This window comes from Antennarius striatus, chromosome 22, assembly GCF_040054535.1.
Source record: "Antennarius striatus isolate MH-2024 chromosome 22, ASM4005453v1, whole genome shotgun sequence".
Classification (NCBI taxonomy): domain Eukaryota; kingdom Metazoa; phylum Chordata; class Actinopteri; order Lophiiformes; family Antennariidae; genus Antennarius; species Antennarius striatus.
This window is the reverse complement of record NC_090797.1, coordinates 7,136,340-7,156,459: the sequence shown is the minus strand read 5'-3', so window position 1 is coordinate 7,156,459 and position 20,120 is coordinate 7,136,340. Positions and strand designations below refer to the sequence as shown.

At 40.9% G+C, this 20,120-nt stretch overlaps 2 protein-coding genes across 12 annotated transcripts in view; both read left to right on the top strand.

The window, feature by feature from the left end:
- Positions 1–10,253, top strand: part of magi2a (membrane associated guanylate kinase, WW and PDZ domain containing 2a) — a 177,758-nt gene extending 167,505 nt beyond the window's left edge. For 9 of the 10 annotated variants that reach the window (XM_068306558.1, XM_068306557.1, XM_068306556.1 and 6 more), the window contains 2 exons: positions 2,905–3,043; positions 6,445–10,253. In XM_068306558.1, coding sequence (XP_068162659.1) covers positions 2,905–3,043; positions 6,445–7,127 — 822 coding nt within the window. In that variant the 3' untranslated portion in view covers positions 7,128–10,253. Of the gene's footprint in view, positions 1–2,904; positions 3,044–3,335; positions 3,425–6,444 lie in introns of all 10 variants that reach the window. The other variant, XM_068306559.1, reaches the window with a different exon arrangement.
- A 3,884-nt stretch (positions 10,254–14,137) lies between these two features.
- si:dkey-97m3.1 (fatty acyl-CoA reductase 1) overlaps positions 14,138–20,120 on the top strand; it is a 39,251-nt gene continuing 33,268 nt past the window's right edge. The window contains exons 1-2 of one of the 2 annotated variants that reach the window (XM_068306647.1): positions 14,276–14,361; positions 17,540–17,582. Coding sequence is in view for 1 of the 2 variants with exons in the window: in XM_068306646.1 (XP_068162747.1) it covers positions 14,353–14,361 (9 nt within the window). In the remaining variant the exon portion in view is untranslated. Of the gene's footprint in view, positions 14,362–17,539; positions 17,583–20,120 lie in introns of both variants that reach the window. The other variant, XM_068306646.1, reaches the window with a different exon arrangement.

Sequence of the window (20,120 nt, the reverse complement as noted above, 5' to 3'; positions counted from 1 at the left end):
TCTCTCCCTGGCATGTTCGCCAATCTTTACGTCTGGAGCTGATAGCCTCGGCCTGCTCTGCATTCGTTATCTGTAATGAACCTGTCAAAGATAATTTGTGCAAAATGCCCCCGGGGGAGATATTACTTTCCCTCCTCATAGTCGATGGAGGCCAGTGGGCCTAGATTCAGATGGAAGAGGAGGAAGGGATCCCTCTCGGGCTTTAAGTCAGCTCACGAGCTGCTGTTAAGTCTGATCTGAGGTGGAAGACTTATTCAGACATTATCTTAATTCCTAGTACTGATAAAATAATAAAGATAACAACAATGATAATATATCAAATGGAACAAACAAGCAGAAAGATGTGCTAAAAGTCATTAAAGCAAATGTATAAGTACTTTATAAAAGGGGTTGAACGGATGATCTCCACCTCAGATCTGTGTTGAAACTCAAAGTTCAACTCACAAGATGGAATACATGTATTCTAATTTTGGGAATTACATTTTTTTTCTGCAAAATATGTCATAAAACTATGTATACCTTAGTGCACATGTCAAGTTCTTTATAGTCTGAAATGGTAGCACAGCTGAAATAAACCAAATGGAACAATGCAGATGTATGCAGGAGAGTAAAATACTTCATACTCGTATGAAATGAGTGACGAGACTGCTGCTAGGATATTGAAATCAGGCCGACGCTGCACCGTTGAATAGATTTCAGAGAACAAGGTGTAGAGAGCGCTTTGATGCCTTGAGACCTCGATCCATACAGCCGAGCACAGAGGAGTCATTCTGCATTTCACTTAACTAAAGGTGAGTCGGGTTTGAAGCTTTTTACATGCCTGTCATTTTGATTTGCAGTGCTGCTTTGACATGTTGTAAGGTGCACAAACCAAAAGCCCATTTCCTCTGTGACACCTCAGTCACGCTCCCTCCTCAGCAGACACGTGTTCACATCTTTAAATGGAAAAAAATATCTATTCTGACCCCGTTAGCCACAAACTAATCAGTTAAAATTCACACAATAAGTTTGAATAAATATTTTTATGTTCAAGTAACAGTTGAGAGGTTTTTAATAAAATAGCTTGAAGTGATATATTATATATAATCATTCAACACACTAAATTACCAATTTAAGCTTCAAATTTTGATTAAAAGGTGAGGGTGCGATATAGGCGACCCTCGCTGCTTTCCCACCTCCCTTCGCTCGGCAGCGACATGCCGCCAGTTCAGCTTTATCTTCCTCTTTATTAGAGATGAAAATGGAGATTACTCTTCTCAGCTGTTAGGTGAGGATTAATGAGCAAACCATCTTGCATTCCACCTCTCCTCAGACCACTGTAATGACACCTAATGACTCCCCCTCTCCAGACTCGAGTCCGCTCCTGACTTTCAAATTGCCCAGACCATTACCAGAGGACTTTTCTATCTGTTAGCGTAATTGGGAGGCATGTTTTGTCCCGTTCCTTGTGAATCCTCCCCATTAGTCAACCTTGGAGATGCTTCTTGAAGTGCTGCAAAGTGGGAGTCATGAAGGAGGGGAGGAGTGATGTTTGACCAGTCATTCTGTACACCGGGGACTCACCAAAAGCAAAGATTGTCTAGCTGGAGCTGGCATTAGCTATTAGCTGGGCGGTGGCACTTAAGGTCATTTCACGCAGGCAGGTCATTGGTATTCGTGATGGCGTCGTAATACAATCCTCAGCTGCCCCATTACAAAAGCTCTGCTATAATTCCATCCAACTGACGTGGGAATTACTACCAAAATTAATAACACCAGTTCATTGCTTGTAATGCTCATTAACGCTCCCAGAAGCTCATGGGAAAGCCAATGAATAATAGATCCGTATTGATCCTTATAAATCACTGTCACCCGGAATCAACGAAGCCTCTTAATATTCAATTTCATTTCTGGTTTTCTCATTTGCAAACACACCACATCATAATTGACTTAATTTTTTTTTTGCTGTGACGCCTTCACTAATTTATTTACTTATTTTTTGTGGTAGGTTTGCGTATCTCACATCCATTATACACCATTTGTCATTTCATTTCTTAGTGCGTGCTTCATAGGGATGCTAGACTGGCCGTGTGCACACAAACAGTGTGTAATTTAAGCCTTAGTGTACAAGTTGCATTATTCAAATTGTATATTGGCTCAAATATAATCATCTTCAGTGTGGTTCAGATGTGAAATGGTGCGTAAAGCTCCATACAACTTGGGTTTTGCTTCATAGTAACTGGTCAAAGAGCTCGGACGCGACTTTAAACTCAATAAATGTGGGATTAGTCCTGATTCCTTAACTTTCTAGTTATCAGTAACTGAAAGTCTTCTTTTGAGATAATAGTCCTTTTTTTAATAATACAATGAAGCATTTGGGGATAATAAGTCAAACTGAATGATTGATGAATTTCTTTCTTGCAGGAGCATGGCAGAGGCTTCAGATTCTGAATTGTGGCATGACAAAAAAAACACGGTGCTACGTAATAATGCACCAGTTTACACGGGCAACCACACGTCCTCTAAAACTAAGGACATAGTGTTTTCTCAACTCCTAGGGGAGGTTTTCCCACAACACTTTTGAACATGGATGCAGAAATTTACTCCCAATTAACTACAAAAGCCCTGAGGTCAGACATTGATGTTCATCCCAGAGGTGCTGGAGTCAGGGCTGCGTACGAGTTCTTCCTCTCTGAAACTTGTTCTTTGTAGACCTGTCTCTTCTTTACACAGGCAATGTTGTGTCTAAACAAGAAAGTGATGTACTTACAAAAAAAAAATCAAGCAAACACAATACCAGGGGAAATATGTTAGCTAAAATTACTTGGACCTAAGAAACCCAGGTCGAATCCAGACCAACGCTCACATTTCCTGACAGGCGTTGACAGCTTCTTTCCCTGTCCACCACACCTTTCTAACATCCAGGTTGGTGACCAAATCATTGAGATCAACGGAGAGAGCACCCGGGATATGACTCACGCCAGAGCCATTGAGTTGATCAAGTCTGGGGGCCGGCGAGTTCGTCTGCTCCTGAAGAGGGGTACCGGGCAGGTCCCAGAGTACGGTACGCATCCCAAATAACAGCTGTTTTCAGATCATTTTAACTCTTTTAACTCATGGAGTGTTCTCTCTCTCTCTCCACTGTCTTAATATCTCTTGATAACATTGTTCAAGCATGCATCTGTATTCATATGATACCTGATATCTCAATGTGTACACCATTCTTGCTCTATTCTGTACTTCACTCTGTTGTAAAATCTAATTGTCTGTTCTTAACTAACATTAGTTTATCTTCTGTCCATTTCAGTGACCTATCACTAATTGATTGGTCTAGGTTGTTACTTCCCCTTCTATAGGAATGGTATCTTCCAGTCTCTCCATGTGCATGAAAAGTGACAAGCATGGCTCCCCCTATTTCTTCCTAACGGGCCACTCTAAAGACACGGTTTGTGACAGTCAACATGTTCTTCTCTTCATGTTAACCTTGGTTGTTCGTGCTGTGATTGTGTGTTTTGTGGTGTTGTAACCTCTTGTTTAATATAAATACACTTAAACTTTTGCACAGTGAAGCACTTTGGCTCACGGAATAAAGAATAACTCAGAACCGCAGGAGTTTGTTTAAACTACTGAGCATAACTCTTTCCTAACCAAAAGATAAATTAGCAGCCGACAACTTTGTGCAAGCTCAAAAAATAAAGCAATATGTGCCTCCACCCTGGGTAGGACAGAGGAAATTAACATGAAATATTTCAGCAGATTATTTACCAAGTGACATCTCGCCATACCATAATCCAGCCTTGAACAGGACATTTGTTCTCATGACACCACAGGTAATAAAACTCCAATGAATCACTCACTCCTGTGGCTTCTGCACCAGCATGACGCTCACTTTTACCTCTCCTCCACAAAAGAGAGTCATTTTAGTGATGCACGTTCATCAGCGGTTTGGCCTCCAAAGACGCCCTCCAGTCAACACTGGAAATAGAGGGTGGTGTCTTCACCCCCCCACTTCCTACCAGCCCCCAATCTAGCCGGGGATTTAATCTGTGTGTAGAGATTTTGACATACTTCCTTTGAGGTTGTTCCACATCCCTGAAATACACACACAGGGAGTCTGTTGGATTCCTCCCCACTGACTAAAAGCACAAGCAGTGTTTTAACCCACATATACTGTTCTGTGTGGCCTTGATTCAGCATTTCATCACTCCTAGTTTGCAGGCACTTTATATGCATACTGAAAGGTTAGGCAAAGTGTCTACGATGATTAATTTGTCTATTTAAAACATTAGCATTCTAATGTTCAGTGGAGCAAGCTCTTTTTTTGTTGTTGCAGGTATTATGGGTTTTTTTGTTTTGTTTTTTGGGGGGATAGTTGGAAAGTAAAATGCAGAAAGAAATTCAAAATCTGAGCAGTGTAATGTTGGTATTAAAACATGCCTGGATATTCTTATGTGAATATTTGTGTTTTGGGGCCTTTACTGAGCTTAAGATCTGCAGCTCCAGGGCATATATTGAGTGAAGTCCTGAGAATTAAGGATTTAGGAATGCAGTAAAAACCACCCTATGTAGAAATTACTCTGTGCAAAATAAAAAATGACCTCCAATAAATAATCGTTCCCAGGGATTTGAGGCTGCAGAAGCCAACGTATGTATTATCTTTAGTCTTGATTATTTTCATCCCCTTGGTCCAATAACTAAAAACATTGCTTCTTTAGCAAAACATGGTCCACACAAGAACACAAACACAGACGTGACGCAGACTTTTTGAACTATACAAGATCGATTTCACACGTCATTGCCCTCTGGATTGTGTCATCCAAAATCAGAACGTGAAGGAAATGCAAGCTGCTGCTGCCGTCTGCCTTCTGTTTGGATTAACTTCCTCTGAAAACAACCACGGCTGACCAGCTACAGATGAATGTGTGCATCTGCATATTTATGAAATAGTCGTCTCTTCCTCCTAGCGTATTTCTTTTCCTGCCTTTTATGCTGAAGGTTTAACAGCATACATTCCTCTACAAACCGCATTTTTATCATTAAGCCTGGTGTTGAATCTCTTTACAGAATATTGTTGCTATATGGAGTAACCCTACAATGATGTTGGCATATATATCGACACACTTGCGTTGACCATGTTATTGTCCTTCAATTTCCTGTAATGATTCTTTACAGTCTTTTCATACCTGCCCTCACAGGTAAACACTATTCAACAAATATAGACACAGAAATAGACCGCATAAGGAATGGCAGAGAAATAAAAATCCAACTATGGCTGACTAAACTAGTTGCTTAGAAGGAGCAGCGCCATATCAAAACTAAAACGCAGAGGTTCATTTGAAAAAACATTCAAAACTAACAAAAGTTATAAGAAAGCCTTTTAATATAAATAAATCAACAGTGGTATAAAAGAAAAGGCAATGAAACATCCTTTCCTCTTTTGTCTTTTAACGTCAGCTTGAAACAGTCAGCAGGGCCTCAGGCTGCTCACAGGCTAGTAAAGGTGACAGAAGAGTTCAGAGATATATTCAGAAGCTCCATAACATGAAATGTTAAAAACCAAACCTTAAAATCCATTTTCTGGCAAGAAGTCCCTCGTATCCGGCGATAAATTCAATGTTCGTCTTGCAGCTTGTTTTTGCTGCCCCCAAGTGGCCAAGAAAAGCACTTCTTATAGGGATGCTTCACTTTAATGGGTACAGAACAAATACATTCTCATTCAAACAACAGGAGAATATGTCCTGGATTGGTGTTCAGCACAAAACAGCTCAGGGTATAACTGAACTGATGGCAGGCGTGATCGCAGCATGTGACACCCTAACATTTTATACACACACATTTATATGCAGGGTCCACTAATGCTACTTCATTATAATTGGCGTACTGCAGGTGTGTCAGCAGACACAGGACTGACCAGATAGTCTCCGGATCTCATATCCTCCAGTATTGCATGCTTATAATTGGGCCTCACGGCGCTGGTGTATCCTGCCTCGCCTCTGCCCCCCTGCCCAGCCTGCTGAAAAAGACTGATGGCCGAGGGACCGAGATTCCTCCGAGCAGAAACGGGAGCTAACAGTCTGTGAGAGTGGAGCGATGTGGAGGATCACGCTGTAGATTCACTGCAGCTGCTGCATCAGACAGGCTTCTTTAGGCTATGAGAGAGGAGTGTGTCCTCCCTGAAGCACCACCCTATTGGACTCATCCTCCATTTCATTAAACCTGTTTTCGATTTTCCGCCATGATTTTAAAGTGAGCTATGAGAGGGACGATTGTTGCTTCCTAAATGCGGAGTTGCCCTTTGACATGTTTGGTAGTTGTTTGCAGTGCCGCACTGATATTTAACGTAGAACAGAGATATTAGTGGTCGTGTTTGCTTTGATTTGGTGTGTGGTTATGCCGTGGCGTGTGTGCAAGCTTTTAGGAAACTTGTGTGAGATTGGAGATTGACCGTGTGTGTTTGCGTCCCAGATAATGCCGCTCCATGGGATGCTCGCCCTTCAGCCTCTCCAAGCCTGTCGGAAGTAGCCCCTCCCATCGAAAGCCTCTCCATGTCATCGCCTACATCTCACCTGGCCCTGGCCCTCGACCCACCTCACCTGCAGTCTCTGGACGTCCCCCGAGACCTGCTGGCCGGAGACGGCAGGAAGGAGCGCCCCAAGAGCCCCCAGAAGGCTGAACTCCTAAATCCAGATTTAAAAAGCCAAGGGAGGAGAGGAGCTGCAGCTGCGGGGAGCAGCAGGGCTAAGAAAGAGGGTGGCAGGCCCACCCACAAGGGGTACAGGGTGCGGGCCACTACTGATGGGGAAGGGGGCAAGGAGGGCCAGAGCGGGGAGCCCAAACCTACCAGGAGCTCCAGAGGGAGGTCCAAGGAGAGAAACGCCGGGGACGACAGAGAAGCCACCCAATCTCCCAGCACCTCCACGCTCCCACACACCAACGGAAACAGCAGGGATGACGTGGAGTCACTGAGCAACCCCAGGCAGAGTGAAGAAAACGGGGGCCTGGGGGAGAACCGGCCCAGCCTGCCCAAAAAGAGCACCAGCAGCGCAGCAGGGAGGAAGGTGACGGTCTCCCCCGGGCCCTGGAAGATCCCCGGATCGGACAAACTGCCCAGCGCGCTGCGCACGGGCACGTCCTCGCTGAGCAGATAACACCTTCAGCTGCAGAGGAACACAGCGACCACACCCATCCGAACCACACCCACCCCATCCTCACACCTCCCTGCCGCTCCAATCAAATTCTCCCAGAGTCAGAACCAACAGATGGAGAGAGGGGGATCTGGGCCATGTGTTTTTAGAGTTTTATTTATGCTACTGTACTCTAAATTATTTTGAGAAATATTTTACACCCACCACCTTAAGAACTGGAAAACCATCCACTTTAAAAAAAAAAAAGGAAGTAGATTGTGTGTAGCGTGGTGGAGAATCATGCGGGGGAGGGGGGTACAAACTCTGAGGAACTCTATTTTGAGTATTTTGAATTCCGAACATGCAACCACAACCAACGGATGGGGAGAAGCTGTTGGTTGACATCGGATGTTTTAACATGTTTTTATGAACTGGAATGTTTAAAGAGGGTTTGCCTGATTTTTTTTTTTTTTTTTTTGACGAGAACGAATGGATGGAAGTGCAACAGCAGAGATGAAATCTACTCAAACAGAACTTTGCCTTAACAGAGACTGTGTGGGCCTGAATCTGTCTTGAATAATCTGTCAGATGATTATAGACATAGATATATTATAATGAATATGAATATGTGGGAGCATTTTGTAAATAAGATCATCTTTAAGTGAACAGAAGTTTTAGCTGAGGCAATGGGGATTCTAGTCCACGGGAACGTACGACTCCTTCCTCCAGTTCAGCCTGAGTGAGGTTTGGAGTCTCGTCAGGCGTCCTATGATTGATTGATCAGAGTATTTGCGCTTGAGGTCGATGGGAATGTTGGATCAATTCACGCTGCTCATTTCTGCGCTTAATAAAGAAAGCTATCCAGGACTGTCCTGCCAGACGCTGAGGGAAGACGCTTGCATGATGCCGACCCGAGGGGCAGAGTGCCTTAGACTGACGGAGGTCAAAGGTTCAACTCCAACAGAATCAAAAGGGTTCAAAATAGGCTGCTATACAACATTTACTTTACAAATATAAAGAATAAACAGTATTTTTTCATATACAGTGAAATATGTCATTTATTTCACAAGCTTATGTATGAAAATGATTATTAGAGGCATTTCGATCGTCTTTACTCGTCCCAGTGGTTCATTCTGGGTCATGAGTTTTCATTCCTGACTCCATAATGAGGTCTGACACCAGTAATTTCCAGGAAAAATTGCTCCTATGAGAGATAAACCAGTGAAATCTGATATTAAATCTAAAGCTTGTCTAACAATCTGTAAACTGACTGAGTGAATTTCATCTATTTGAAAACGGGACGCTCCCTTCATTTCCACGTTGACCGGGGAGAGGTTGCACCTGTCATAGCCGCCGTTAGCTGCTGGGTTTGATCCGTTTACGGTGATTCTGTCGACACTGTGTGATATTAAGAAGTATCTCGTGCCAAAGCTCCCTGTAGAGTTGAATTTTGATTCACATACCTGCTCCATCATTTGACTCTTTGACAGCTAACGCACTTCAGCAACCTTCATCCTTTCTATTCACTGTCGCTTTGCTTGCTTAACTTTCTATTTTGCACAAAGGTTTTTGGTGAAAACAGGGACACGTTTACAACCTTAAATTCTTAATCACTGTCCAACTATTTATAAAACACAAAGTTTTGGGCTGAAGCTGCAAAAAGTCAGATCTTATCAAGAACATATTAGAGCTATTAGAGTCCCTGTAAGGCAGAGTATTATAACATTATTCTAACAGTTTAATTTACATAAATGTTTTCACTTCTCAAACTCCATTAAAGCTGCAAACGAACCATTTCATTTCATTTTGTGTTGTAAACTTGATCAAATGAAATAAAATGATAGAACTGATGTTAGCTAGCAAACTACTTAGCCAGGCTGCTGCTAAGGATCGCAGTGGGTCACATGGTTGAATCCAGTCCTTGGGCTCAAGTTTCCATGACTGTGGTTTTGAATGGACTTACATAAAACACTATTCTTTAAATTCTTTAAAAGTCTGGTGTTCCGGATTAACAAAGCTACCAGCAGCAGTCAGCCCCTAACTCACAAGAAAATCAGCAGCACTTCAGATTAGGGAGACAACAGCAGGTCTAGCAGCTCCTTAACTCCCTCATTAAATAAAGGCTCATTCTGAGAGGATGAAAACACATTGATTCACAGTTTCAGTCCTAAATCCTTGGTAATATACCTTAGATTTTGCTTATGCTACAGCACACTCTATTTTAACATGTGTTGAAATGCAAAGTTTGACAGGCCTGCAGTTCCTAGTGATTCACACAAAGGTGTGATCAAACCCTTGCTGTTTTGGAGGAGTGTTCTCAAAAGTGCAATTTTGAGATCAACAAATCTTTCCACAGCGTCTGCGGCCGCAATTCAGACATTCAAATTTCTCAGCGGTAGGTTTTCCTCTGAATGATTTATGAAGCCAGAGCAAAAGTTTCCTTTCATTCAGGGAGGTGTTTAAAGAATCAAATGAGGCGAATCATTTGGTTTGTGATCCATAATTACACGAAGAATACGCAACCTGACTTTGATGCACAATGTCACGTGAAGGGCTTTGAGGTATGAAATATCATCTCAGAGGAAAAAAAACATCCAGCCAGACCAAAACAGCTCAGCCCTCGTGGATGGTGTTCAGGGATGATGCCACAAAAAATTAGCCCCAAAGCTAAACTGTGGGTTTGTCAGATAGGCAGAGTGGTGCATACATCCTGAATCATTCAGCTTCTTACGTCGGTTTTCTGATTTCTGTTTGAAGCAGCAATGAAGAGAGCGCTTTTATCGTTCAGTCTTTGCACAAACCACTGCTTTCCATTTCTGTTTCCATTGAGCCAAATTGTATTTAGTTTTCTACGGAAAGCTAAAAGAACAAGAGTTTTGGGGGTTTTCGCAAAGTGTGTGTTGAGATAACGGCACTGTACACTCCCACTAAAGCGGCTCAGTATCACTGTGTAGTGTTATAGCAGTGTGTCAACCCAGAACATATGTCTATAAGTATGACTCAGTACTATTGATGGTCACAAAGACTGTATGTGGAGCAACTATTTTTATGAAATGCAACACTATGGATATATTAACTTTTGCAAAAATCTTGTTTACCTGTATGATATTCTGACATGCTGTCAAAATAAAAGAAACTCTTGACACATGACAGATTTATTTAGGACATTCTGCTGTGTGATTTATTATGGGTGTCTCTTTTATTCAAGTGTGTATTTTATATACAGTAAAGGCATTTCTTATTCACCAAAATCACCTCTAAAAGGAAATAGATCAACTGTACATGTTACAATTTGTGTCTTAAAAAGATACTTTCAGAGCTGTTTATACAGTTTATGTATGTATGTATAGTTATGTTCATAATAAGTATTTAAAAACCTGAGTAAACCCCTAAATTCTTCAAATAAATTATATTAATGCACATAAATGCATTGGGGACACTGCACATTCTATTTCAAAGCAAGAAAATTGGAAAAAGTAATTGAATTTAAGATTTCACAAAAAGTTAAATACAATATTCAGAAATGGCAGTGTTGACATCTTTTTTTACAAGCTCAAAAATGTGCTGTAAAAACTAAGAAATGCTTAAAGATTCAACTTTTCTGAGAACCATAAATTAATATTTTGTTTCATAACCACGGTTTCTGATAACTGCTTCACGTCTGTGATGCATGGAGTGTCTCAACTTCTGGCACCAGTCAACAGGAACTCCAGCCCAGGACAGATTATTATTTTCCACAATTCCTCTGCTTTTCTTGGTTTTTCCTCATGTCAGCCCACAAGTTTTCTATGGGATTAAGGTCCAGGGATTTATTGGCCACTCTGTGACTTGAATTTTGATTGTACGGGACCATGATTTTTCTTGCTCGCTCGTGTACTTGGGGTCATTGTGTTGTTGAAACACACATTTCAAGGGCATTTCCTCTCCAGCATACGGCAACATGACTACTTGCAGTATTCTGGTGGACTCAAATGGATCCATGATCCCTGGTGTGTGATAAATAGCCCCACCATGCTTGCTTGCATCACCAGCAATGGGTCTTTGCTGGGTCATCTTGTTGGTAGCTTGGCTTCACGCAGATGTTGTCTGATTATTACAGTATTGACAGGCAACCTTAGATCTTCATCGATCCTGTTGAAGCTGATCATTGGCTGAGCCTTTGCCATTATCTGTTATTCCCCGATCCGTTGGAATAGTTGTTTTTCTTTCACTTCTTCACTTTTCTGGTTTTGGCTGCCATTGTAATGCATTTGATATCATTTTAGCTGAACACCTGTCATTTTCTGCACATCTTTATAGGTTTTCCCCTCTTTTACTAACTTCTTAATCAAAGAACGCTCTTCTTCTGAATAATGTCTTGAGCGCCCTCTTTTACTGTTTTTCAAGGACAAATGCACAGCCAGCATCTTCATCATCAGTTGCCTTTATCCTTCAATAAGGGTCACCTTTTTAACAACTATTTTGTCACATAATCAATGACCTCACTAATTGAACTCATCATGGCTATTTTTTTTAATATGCTCCTGACAGTTAATGATTGAGCAGCATGCAGGTCATGCCTGTTTGGTCTGTTGGTTTTTTTTCTACCTTTACTAAACCTTCTAAAAACTTCATTGCAGTATAGGAGTTGAGTTTCTAAATCACAAAAACAGTGATTTATCTTGCTCTTGATTTGGAACTGCTTTTATTTCGAACACAACTGTAATGATGCAAGGATTTCCTTTATGGTATAAGACCACACAAATTATCTTGCAAAATATGGACTACTGTATATGAGTAAACTTAATCGGAAGAATACTAGTTTAATAATACAGTATACTTAGAGGATTTGTTGAGCTATATAAGAATATTCTCTCAGAAAGGCACACAAAAAGAAAAAAAAAAGACTATTAAAATAGAAGACACAGAGACTGATCTGATCTCTACAATACATTGTTTATTTGTTTACAGTGGCATCATGGCTAATATGCTGCTTATATATGTTTAATATGTAGTTGTTTATTATTAAACAATAAAAGTGTGCCCATGCTTGTCATAAAAACAAATTATGTTATGCTAAATATGTCTAAGGCTCCTTTTTAAAAATGTACAACCTGGTGTAGTATCGCTGTTTGGCCAGAAGATGGGATCTTATCATGCCAAAAGAAACAAATAATACAGACTTGAAAAAATAAAATACGAACCCAAGTAATTTTATTTGCTCAAGAGGATGTTGCCCTTAAAATTACCTGTCAGCCTTGTGCAGGTTGAAAAATGAATCCAGTAATTTTGTGAAGTGTGTACTTTGCTTAAGTCTCCACTAGAGGTCAGCAGAGGTCAGGCATACGTTTTAGGCTGAAGGGTTTCATAATTGTAAAACTTACATAAAGTTATTACTCAGATATTTCCTCTTGCAAAATACAACAGGGATTTTATCAAGCCGTTATGACCTCTTAAACATAAGAATGTTACATCACTTTTAATGCGTGCTACTAGACAGCTCGACTGAATAATATATACACACACACACACTCCTCCACTTGTGCCCTGTGAAGTCAAACACATTCATCAGGTGAATTCCAGTTTGATTCATGATTAATTTAAGAAAAGAGTTCATATGGTAGCAAACTTCTTTCTTTTTTTAATCACTCACAGAACTGCTTTATCCATCTATTACCAATCATATTAACAGTAAAGGAACTTCAGTACAGCGACACAAAGTGAAATCCTTAGTGGACGTCTCTCTAAAGCACAGAAAAAAAAGATAGAACAGCATCGCCACTGATGGTCTGTTCTTTCACCATTACATTTTCTGAGTGTGGCAGGGAACAATTCATCGGGAGCAATAGAGGCTCCAGTCCCTCTGCACAGTTTCATGCTCAGTGACTCTGAAACACATCTTAAACATATTACAGCATTCTTAGCTCTATAAAATAATGCATGGTGTCTAAAGCAATGACTTCTATCCTAAGTGTCCCTGAAAGCAGAAGGAAAACTCAAATCTGCATGCAATTTGTTGCACAACGAACATGACCTGCAGATGAGGCTTAACATGCTGTCATGTGTGTTACATGGAGGTTTTTGGATCAGAACCCAGTTTGCTCTTCTTTGTCTTGGTTGCATTTCTTTCAATTTCACTGGGATAAAAACTCTGCAGAGACACGCACATGCATTCAGACACACCCAATATTGTCTGGACCTGCCCTTTTGTGCAGGGTTTTGTCGTCCTCTTTTCTTATTCTCACCACTGAATAGAGATATATTTTGTTATAGCATTGTTTCTGTTGTGAAGCACAAAAAAACCCCAGATACCTTTCAGCTCATGCAGAAAAACAATTCTGATGGAATCACAAAGGTGTGAAATAATGACGACAACTGCATTCTGAGCATCCCCCAGGTACCAGACTAGGTGTAATAACTCATGAGGTTATATTTGATGCAAGGTACGTAATAACCTTAAATATATATATATCAGTGATTTGCAACCAAATAAGCAAATATATTTCCTTTTTTAATGTTTTTAGGGCCTCAATTACAGTGGCCTGTTCCAGCCAGCGTCGGTGGAACTGGAACAGTGGGTTCTGTTTCAGAGATCAATAGCTCAGTTTGTGTTCGGAGATTAATTGTGAACTGTGTCGAATAGTTCAGAATAAAGAGTAAACTCCACTGAGTGAACTAGAATACTGGATCAAATCTGTTATATTAGATTGACTGTTTATACCCTGATTTCTGCCGCAAAGAAATGGTCAGATCACTTATTCTGAAGAATAAAAAAACCCACTAACTTAGTTTGATTTTTGGTTTATTTCATCGGGTTTCCTGTATCATTTACATAAATGTTAACGTTGAAAAGTACAGCAGTTGTCATGTGATCAACTCAAATAACATCTGCACTTTTTATTTGTCAAATAAAACAAGTCGCGTTTTACTTCCTACATTTCTTGAATGAGACTGAAGTAGTGGAGGAGGAGGGTGGGGGTGCGTTCGGTCTGCGTACGACAGGACGGCGTGTACCGGCGAGGCGGGGGGAGGGCCCAAGGGCGGGGTGACGTGCCCCACGCGCTTAGTTTCTCCCGTTGGTGTGGCGCTCTGTCTTGCCGCAGCAGCGTGCAGACAGACAGGCGGGTCGGCGGGACCGGTCGGGTTCTACTCGGTGGAGATATTCCTGTCGTTGAGCCCAGCGGCGGCCGGTGGGAGGAGGAATCAGTCGCCACTGCACCACACATCCTCTTCGGGAGCCGCCAGGGGAAGGAGCGACCCGCGTCAGCCAATGTCAATGGTAAGAGGCGTTTACGTGCTTTTGGAGAAACCGGCGACTGTTTTATTTTTAACGGGGGGTGAGTGTGGATCTAGCGGGGCACGTTTCAGTTGTGGCACGCCGCTGTCCGAACATCTTTCATTGGTTTTGTCGGATCTGTGGTCGGACCAGCGAATGAGCATCAATCAAGCCGGCGCTGGAAACGTGTCAGAGTCTATCTAGTTTGTTAAAATGGTGCTGTTTGGTGCTTTTGTTTTATTCTGAACCGGGCAGTTGTGTAAGAACGCAGTCAGAGTGAAGTTGTCAGGCAGCTGGATCGCTCAAGGCGCAGTCAGCGCACAACGGCTTTGTGAAGCTAACAAGTGCTAGCGTCCGCCAGACAGGAAGTGGTCAGAGGGACCTTCAAAGTAAAATAGACGTGAAACTAAAGTGCGGCGATTTAACCTTCCGGATTTTAGTTACTGTAGTGGGCTTAATTGGTTTGCCAATCAGTGTTTTCATATTATGCACACACTGTGTTTTCAGTACTGTCATTGACCACTAAGTATTAATTTGTTCAAAAAGTACGTATACTAAAGGCAATTAAAAACCATCTATTTTAAATGAGAAATGCAAACGTATGTTTATACATACTGGTGTTTCAGAATTTTAAGTTCCTCAGTGTAGTTATTTAAATTACAGTATTAGTAAACGGAAATCAAAAATATAACCTGGTTTATTTCTCTAACAGTTGAACAATTGTGTTTTTTTTCCGTTCTCTTGTTTTTATGTTGAAAAGTTCAACAGGAAATGGTATTTCTTGAAAGTTTTATCACGACCCTGTGGGATGGGGACCTTGGACATGGAATTGTTGTAAAAAGCGAATTTTATATTGCGTTTTTTGTTATTTTATTGTTGTTTTTTTTATATATTTGATTGCAGAGGTAATAAATAATAATAGTTCCGACGTGAAATGGAACATTCCAAAGTTGATTGAACTGCCCGCCCGGCTGCTTTTAATGTGTGAGTAGGGCAACATGTGGAGGCAACCGGTTTGAACACCACCTCCCTGATGCTCTCCCTCAGCGGTCTGAGATGACACACAGTCCAACCAATTCAGATCAGGAATGTGCTTCCTGTGTGGAGATCCCGCCACAGACCCCAACTAATTTTATTTTAGACAGAACAGATTGGAGTAGATTTTAAACCTGGAGACGTAATTCCCTTTACAGACTCATATCTTGACAGATCAGTGGGCCATCCTGTTCTGATATCATCTGAATGTCTCCACTCCTGTTTGCATTATCTTCATAATTGCTGCAGCTAAACAGTATACATTGCATACTTAGCAAGCCTTTCTTCCTTTTGAAGTCACGGCAAAGCATTTTAAATTAGATTTGATGTATTTAGAGGACAGCTAATTCAGTTTTTCTTCAATAAAATTGTATTTTTATCCTGTCTGGTAAGCACAGGCCTTCAGAGCCGAGATTACAGTGCTTCAGTGATTCAACAGTAATGTGAGGTCATTGCTTGGACTTGATTTTCGCAATGGGTTTCCATTACATTTTATTCACTTCAGGAATCTAACAAGCTGTTGACTGAGGCAGCATTTTCTCTGGATTTTAACTTGAGAAATCAATTACTGATTGTCTTTGAAATTATAATCATTTCATCAATTAAGGAATGAAACTTTCATGCGGTTCCTATAATGATTGTAGGTAAAAGAGATCTTCTCAAAGGACTGCATTATTGGAAAAGTTTCGCATTATTTTTCTTTTCTACGATAGAATTTTAGATATGACAGAATCAAGGATTTTGTGTTTGTCGTGATAAATTTATCTTTCCACCATCTGAGCTTCAAGAGGAAAAGCAAGAAAAGTGTCATGATCTCCTTTCTAAATCAGGAAAGCAAATGAAGCTCTGATTATCATCGGGAAATGACCTATATTTTGTTCTCTATTAACCTTTTGGTGAGTTTTCATGGTCATGTGCTCATTTGTTTCATGGATTTGCTGGAAGCCCTTACATCTTCAACCTAACTTCCTTGACCATTTACTAGACTTTCAAGATACAGCTTCAATGTGTAGCTGTATCTTTTTTTTCTTTGTTTATCTTTCTCTTTTGCTTTCCCTCTAGAAAGTCCCTCTTTTTCTTCCGGGTCCTTCATCTGCCTTCTTGACATGTGAAGCCTCTCCTCTTGTGAACTTTTACCTCCAGCAATAACCGTTCCTACAAACCCCTTCAGCTCTCATTTCATTCCCCTTTTCTCAATCCTTACCTCCTCATTTCTCTCATGCGTGCTATCTGTCCTATTGCAGGTCCACATGTGTTTTTCTTGTTATGTAGGTGCAGCACAAGCTTTTCCAGTCCTTCCTGTACATTTCCAAACCACACAGAATATTGTGTATCTATTACAGTGATTCAGGCCAGAGCATAGCAGGACAATAGTGTGGGAGCTGATTCTTTGTGTTACAGTTTCAGGCAGTGTCGAGACATTGTGGGGTGGTTGCGGTGTACTTCCTCCCTCTTTAGCAAATAAACAATCGCTGCTAGGGTTCAGATCTCTCTTTTACTGTTTGTATTGCCACTGTCACTAACCAGCATTAAACAGTGTCAGGTTTGGCTATATCTTTGTTTTTTCCTATTTTTAATGAATCGGAAATGGCTGGTTGTTGCTTTATTTTCGTTTTTTTTAAATGTAGCAAATTCATTTTTCATCTCTCCTCTTCATCTCTCTTATCTGAACTTTTTAAGAATTGCTGTGTAGTCCTTGCCTTGATTTGTCCCCTCAGGGGAATTCTTCAGATATTTGACCATAAATTTGCAAAGTCCTCTGTTTAAATGCAAATGATGACTCTGCCAGTAAATTCTGATTTGATTGCAAGTTCCTTTTGAGTCGGGACAGAAATCAGACGCGTAGAACAAATGTTATGAAAATGCAGTTCCTTGGGTTGTGCCACTGCCGTCTTGTCTTCATCTCTGACAAGCAGCCTTACAGCCTGACATTCATTTATCATCAATGCCTGGTGTTCCTGGTCCAGCTTCTCAGTTAGACCATTATACTGGCAGTGGAGAAGAAAAGCCATTCATTGGCGGTGCTGAGTTTATATTTAGACCCTCATCTGAAAGCATCATTTACAGCCAATTACGTGGATGGACCAGCAGTTTTAAGTTCAGAGAGGTTCAGTTAACTGGGCTCTCATCTTTCTTGTCATTCCAGGCAACACTTTCAATTCCAGAAATTACTTCACCTTCCACTACAGGTAATTTCCATACCATTTGAAATTGATTGGAAACAAATTATTGCCTGTAACAACTGAATGAAAAATATGCATCCAATCTTGGCTTAGATGCAAAGGATCATGTATGTTTCTAGTCTGAAACCTGTGGTACGTACACTTAATTTTGATGCAGATGTTGTGAATTAGCGATCAGTCACCTTTTAGCACCGTCTTCCACTGGGTTGTATGACATTGACACAGTGTGTCAGTGTCACAGGAGGGTAATGGGTGTGAGTCATCCAGTGTGGGTTAATGGAGCCAATGATCGCTATGGAAAGGGCTCTCTGGACTCCACTAGAAGAACTCCGAAGAAAAATGAATCCATTCAAATTTATTATAAATGCATGTAGAGCTCTGCAATGTTTAATGACTAGAAGTGTTTTAATGCAGAATATTGACGAAGTAGAAATCTAATTTTATAATGATGCAAAATCAAAAATCAAATGTAGCAGTCTCGGAGAAAAGGCAACTCTAAAAAAGAAGGTTTTCATGTATATTTAACACTTCAAACTCCTGTTCACACAAACTATTAAACCAGAACGGTCAATATTGATTCAGTTGTGTAGTGTACAGCACCTTCTGTACTCGTTGCTTTGAAAGAAGTTAATATCCATGCGCTGTTAAGTGAAAGTCTGATCTTCCGAGCTGGTGGTTGTTGCAAAAATAAGCTGTCAGATCAGATGGATGCATTATGAGGGCATAATTAAACATGACTGCAATGCAACATAGCAGGTAAGTTTGTCGGGTGTGGCTCTAGAGCTGGAGTTAGTGTTCCGACACATCCCAACAAAGGATTGCAATTTAAGAGAGTGCAGTCCACCTCAGACCGGAACATGGGTCTGATTAGACGTTTTTATGATCACCGCTGTAAAGGAAGAGTAAATTAAAACCATTCTTTAAATTCTGAGGCATCTAGTCAAGGTGGGTAAAGCCATACGGTTGTATCAGATGGCCATTGTTCTTTGTAGATAAAACAAAAATGCCACACCAGAAACTCTCCTTTTTTTCACATGGAATAAACCAATCGCTTTTGTTTGGTTGGTAAACAGTTGATTTTAATGGGCTGCCCTCATGAGCAGCTTCCTTGAGGTAGTCGATAACTGCTCCTAGCTATCCCCCCCATCAGCCTCATTGCATCATCGATTTGGTGCTGTTGCTACACAACCATTACGCCTCGATAGCATTTATATAGAATAGTGAGGTGCAACTGTCCCAACTGTTGAATAGGTTGTGTAAAAGGTGCTCAGATAGACTAGAGGTTTATTAAATGTTAACATTCAGACATTATATTGTGATCTTTTGGATGTCTTTCAGCATTCTGTCAAAATTACAACCCAATAAGATTCTCAGTCTCAAATTTTAAATAAGGCCAATTAAAATATTCATGGAGCCCCAACTGAGTACATATAACACTTTTATTGAACTTGTAAAAGACTATTTCATTAAAGAACGGGTGGAATTACTTCCTAAAACAGGTCAAAGTAATACTCCTCTTCGCTGATGCTAGATAAGACGATAACCTTTAACCCGCTGCAGTGGTTACTTGAAACTATAGGGCAGCGATTGCTAGTAAAGAGGAATGTCACTGCTAGCGACTACTGTATTTCCAAGCAAGTTATATCATGTTGAAGAAGAACACAGACTTCACAAGCTACAATCTGCCGGCAGCTGTGGCCACATAAGATGTGAAGTCCAGTTTTGTCAGTAAAGGATAGAACTCGTTTTTAATTTTTCCAACTACTGTAAGGATGAATGAGTGAGCCCTGAAGCAGGAGTAGGCATCAGCCCAAGAGTTAAACATCTCTGCTAACCAGTGACATTCCGGGGGTTTTCCCAGTAGAAAAATTTAACTATTCCTGTTGTTCATCAAATAAGTACTACCTCCACCACCTCCCTGGGAAGAACAAGGTGACAACAGCCATGAATTTTAGCTTCTGTAAATAGGAAAAGTTTAATTTTCATATTTAAACTTCCTCTTTTCAAACACCATTTGTCCTCAGTCACAGGTTAGCTTTTTGTTTGTCTTCAGGGTTGAAAGGAACTTGTCTCTGAGGCTAATTTACAGTGATGATTGTCACCGACTCCATTAGGTACGTCTGGGACAGGGTGGCCCAGCTTCGCTGTCTGTGTCCGGGACACTTTGGCTGAATGCCCAGCCCCCCTATGCGTGGACAGTATGGCTGGCAGCCAGAGATTGTCATATCTCCATCTTTATATAGTCTTTACCTTCAGCGAGCTCTAAGCACATATAGGTGAGAGTAGTTCTTCTCACTTTTCTTGTGATTCACTCAACAAAAAAGATAAAGTAGGAGGATTGCATCCTCCACACAGCAGTGCTGGATCACTCTGTATCAGCATAGAACCGACCGGATAGAGGCATGAACTCCAACGAGACACAAAGCCGTTAAAGGACAGCGGATCAAGTACCGTAAATCATCCTGTTTATTTGGTGTTCAATAAAGCCCTTTAGAAAGTTGTTATTGACCACATGACCTTATCATCCCCCCATGCATTCATTGT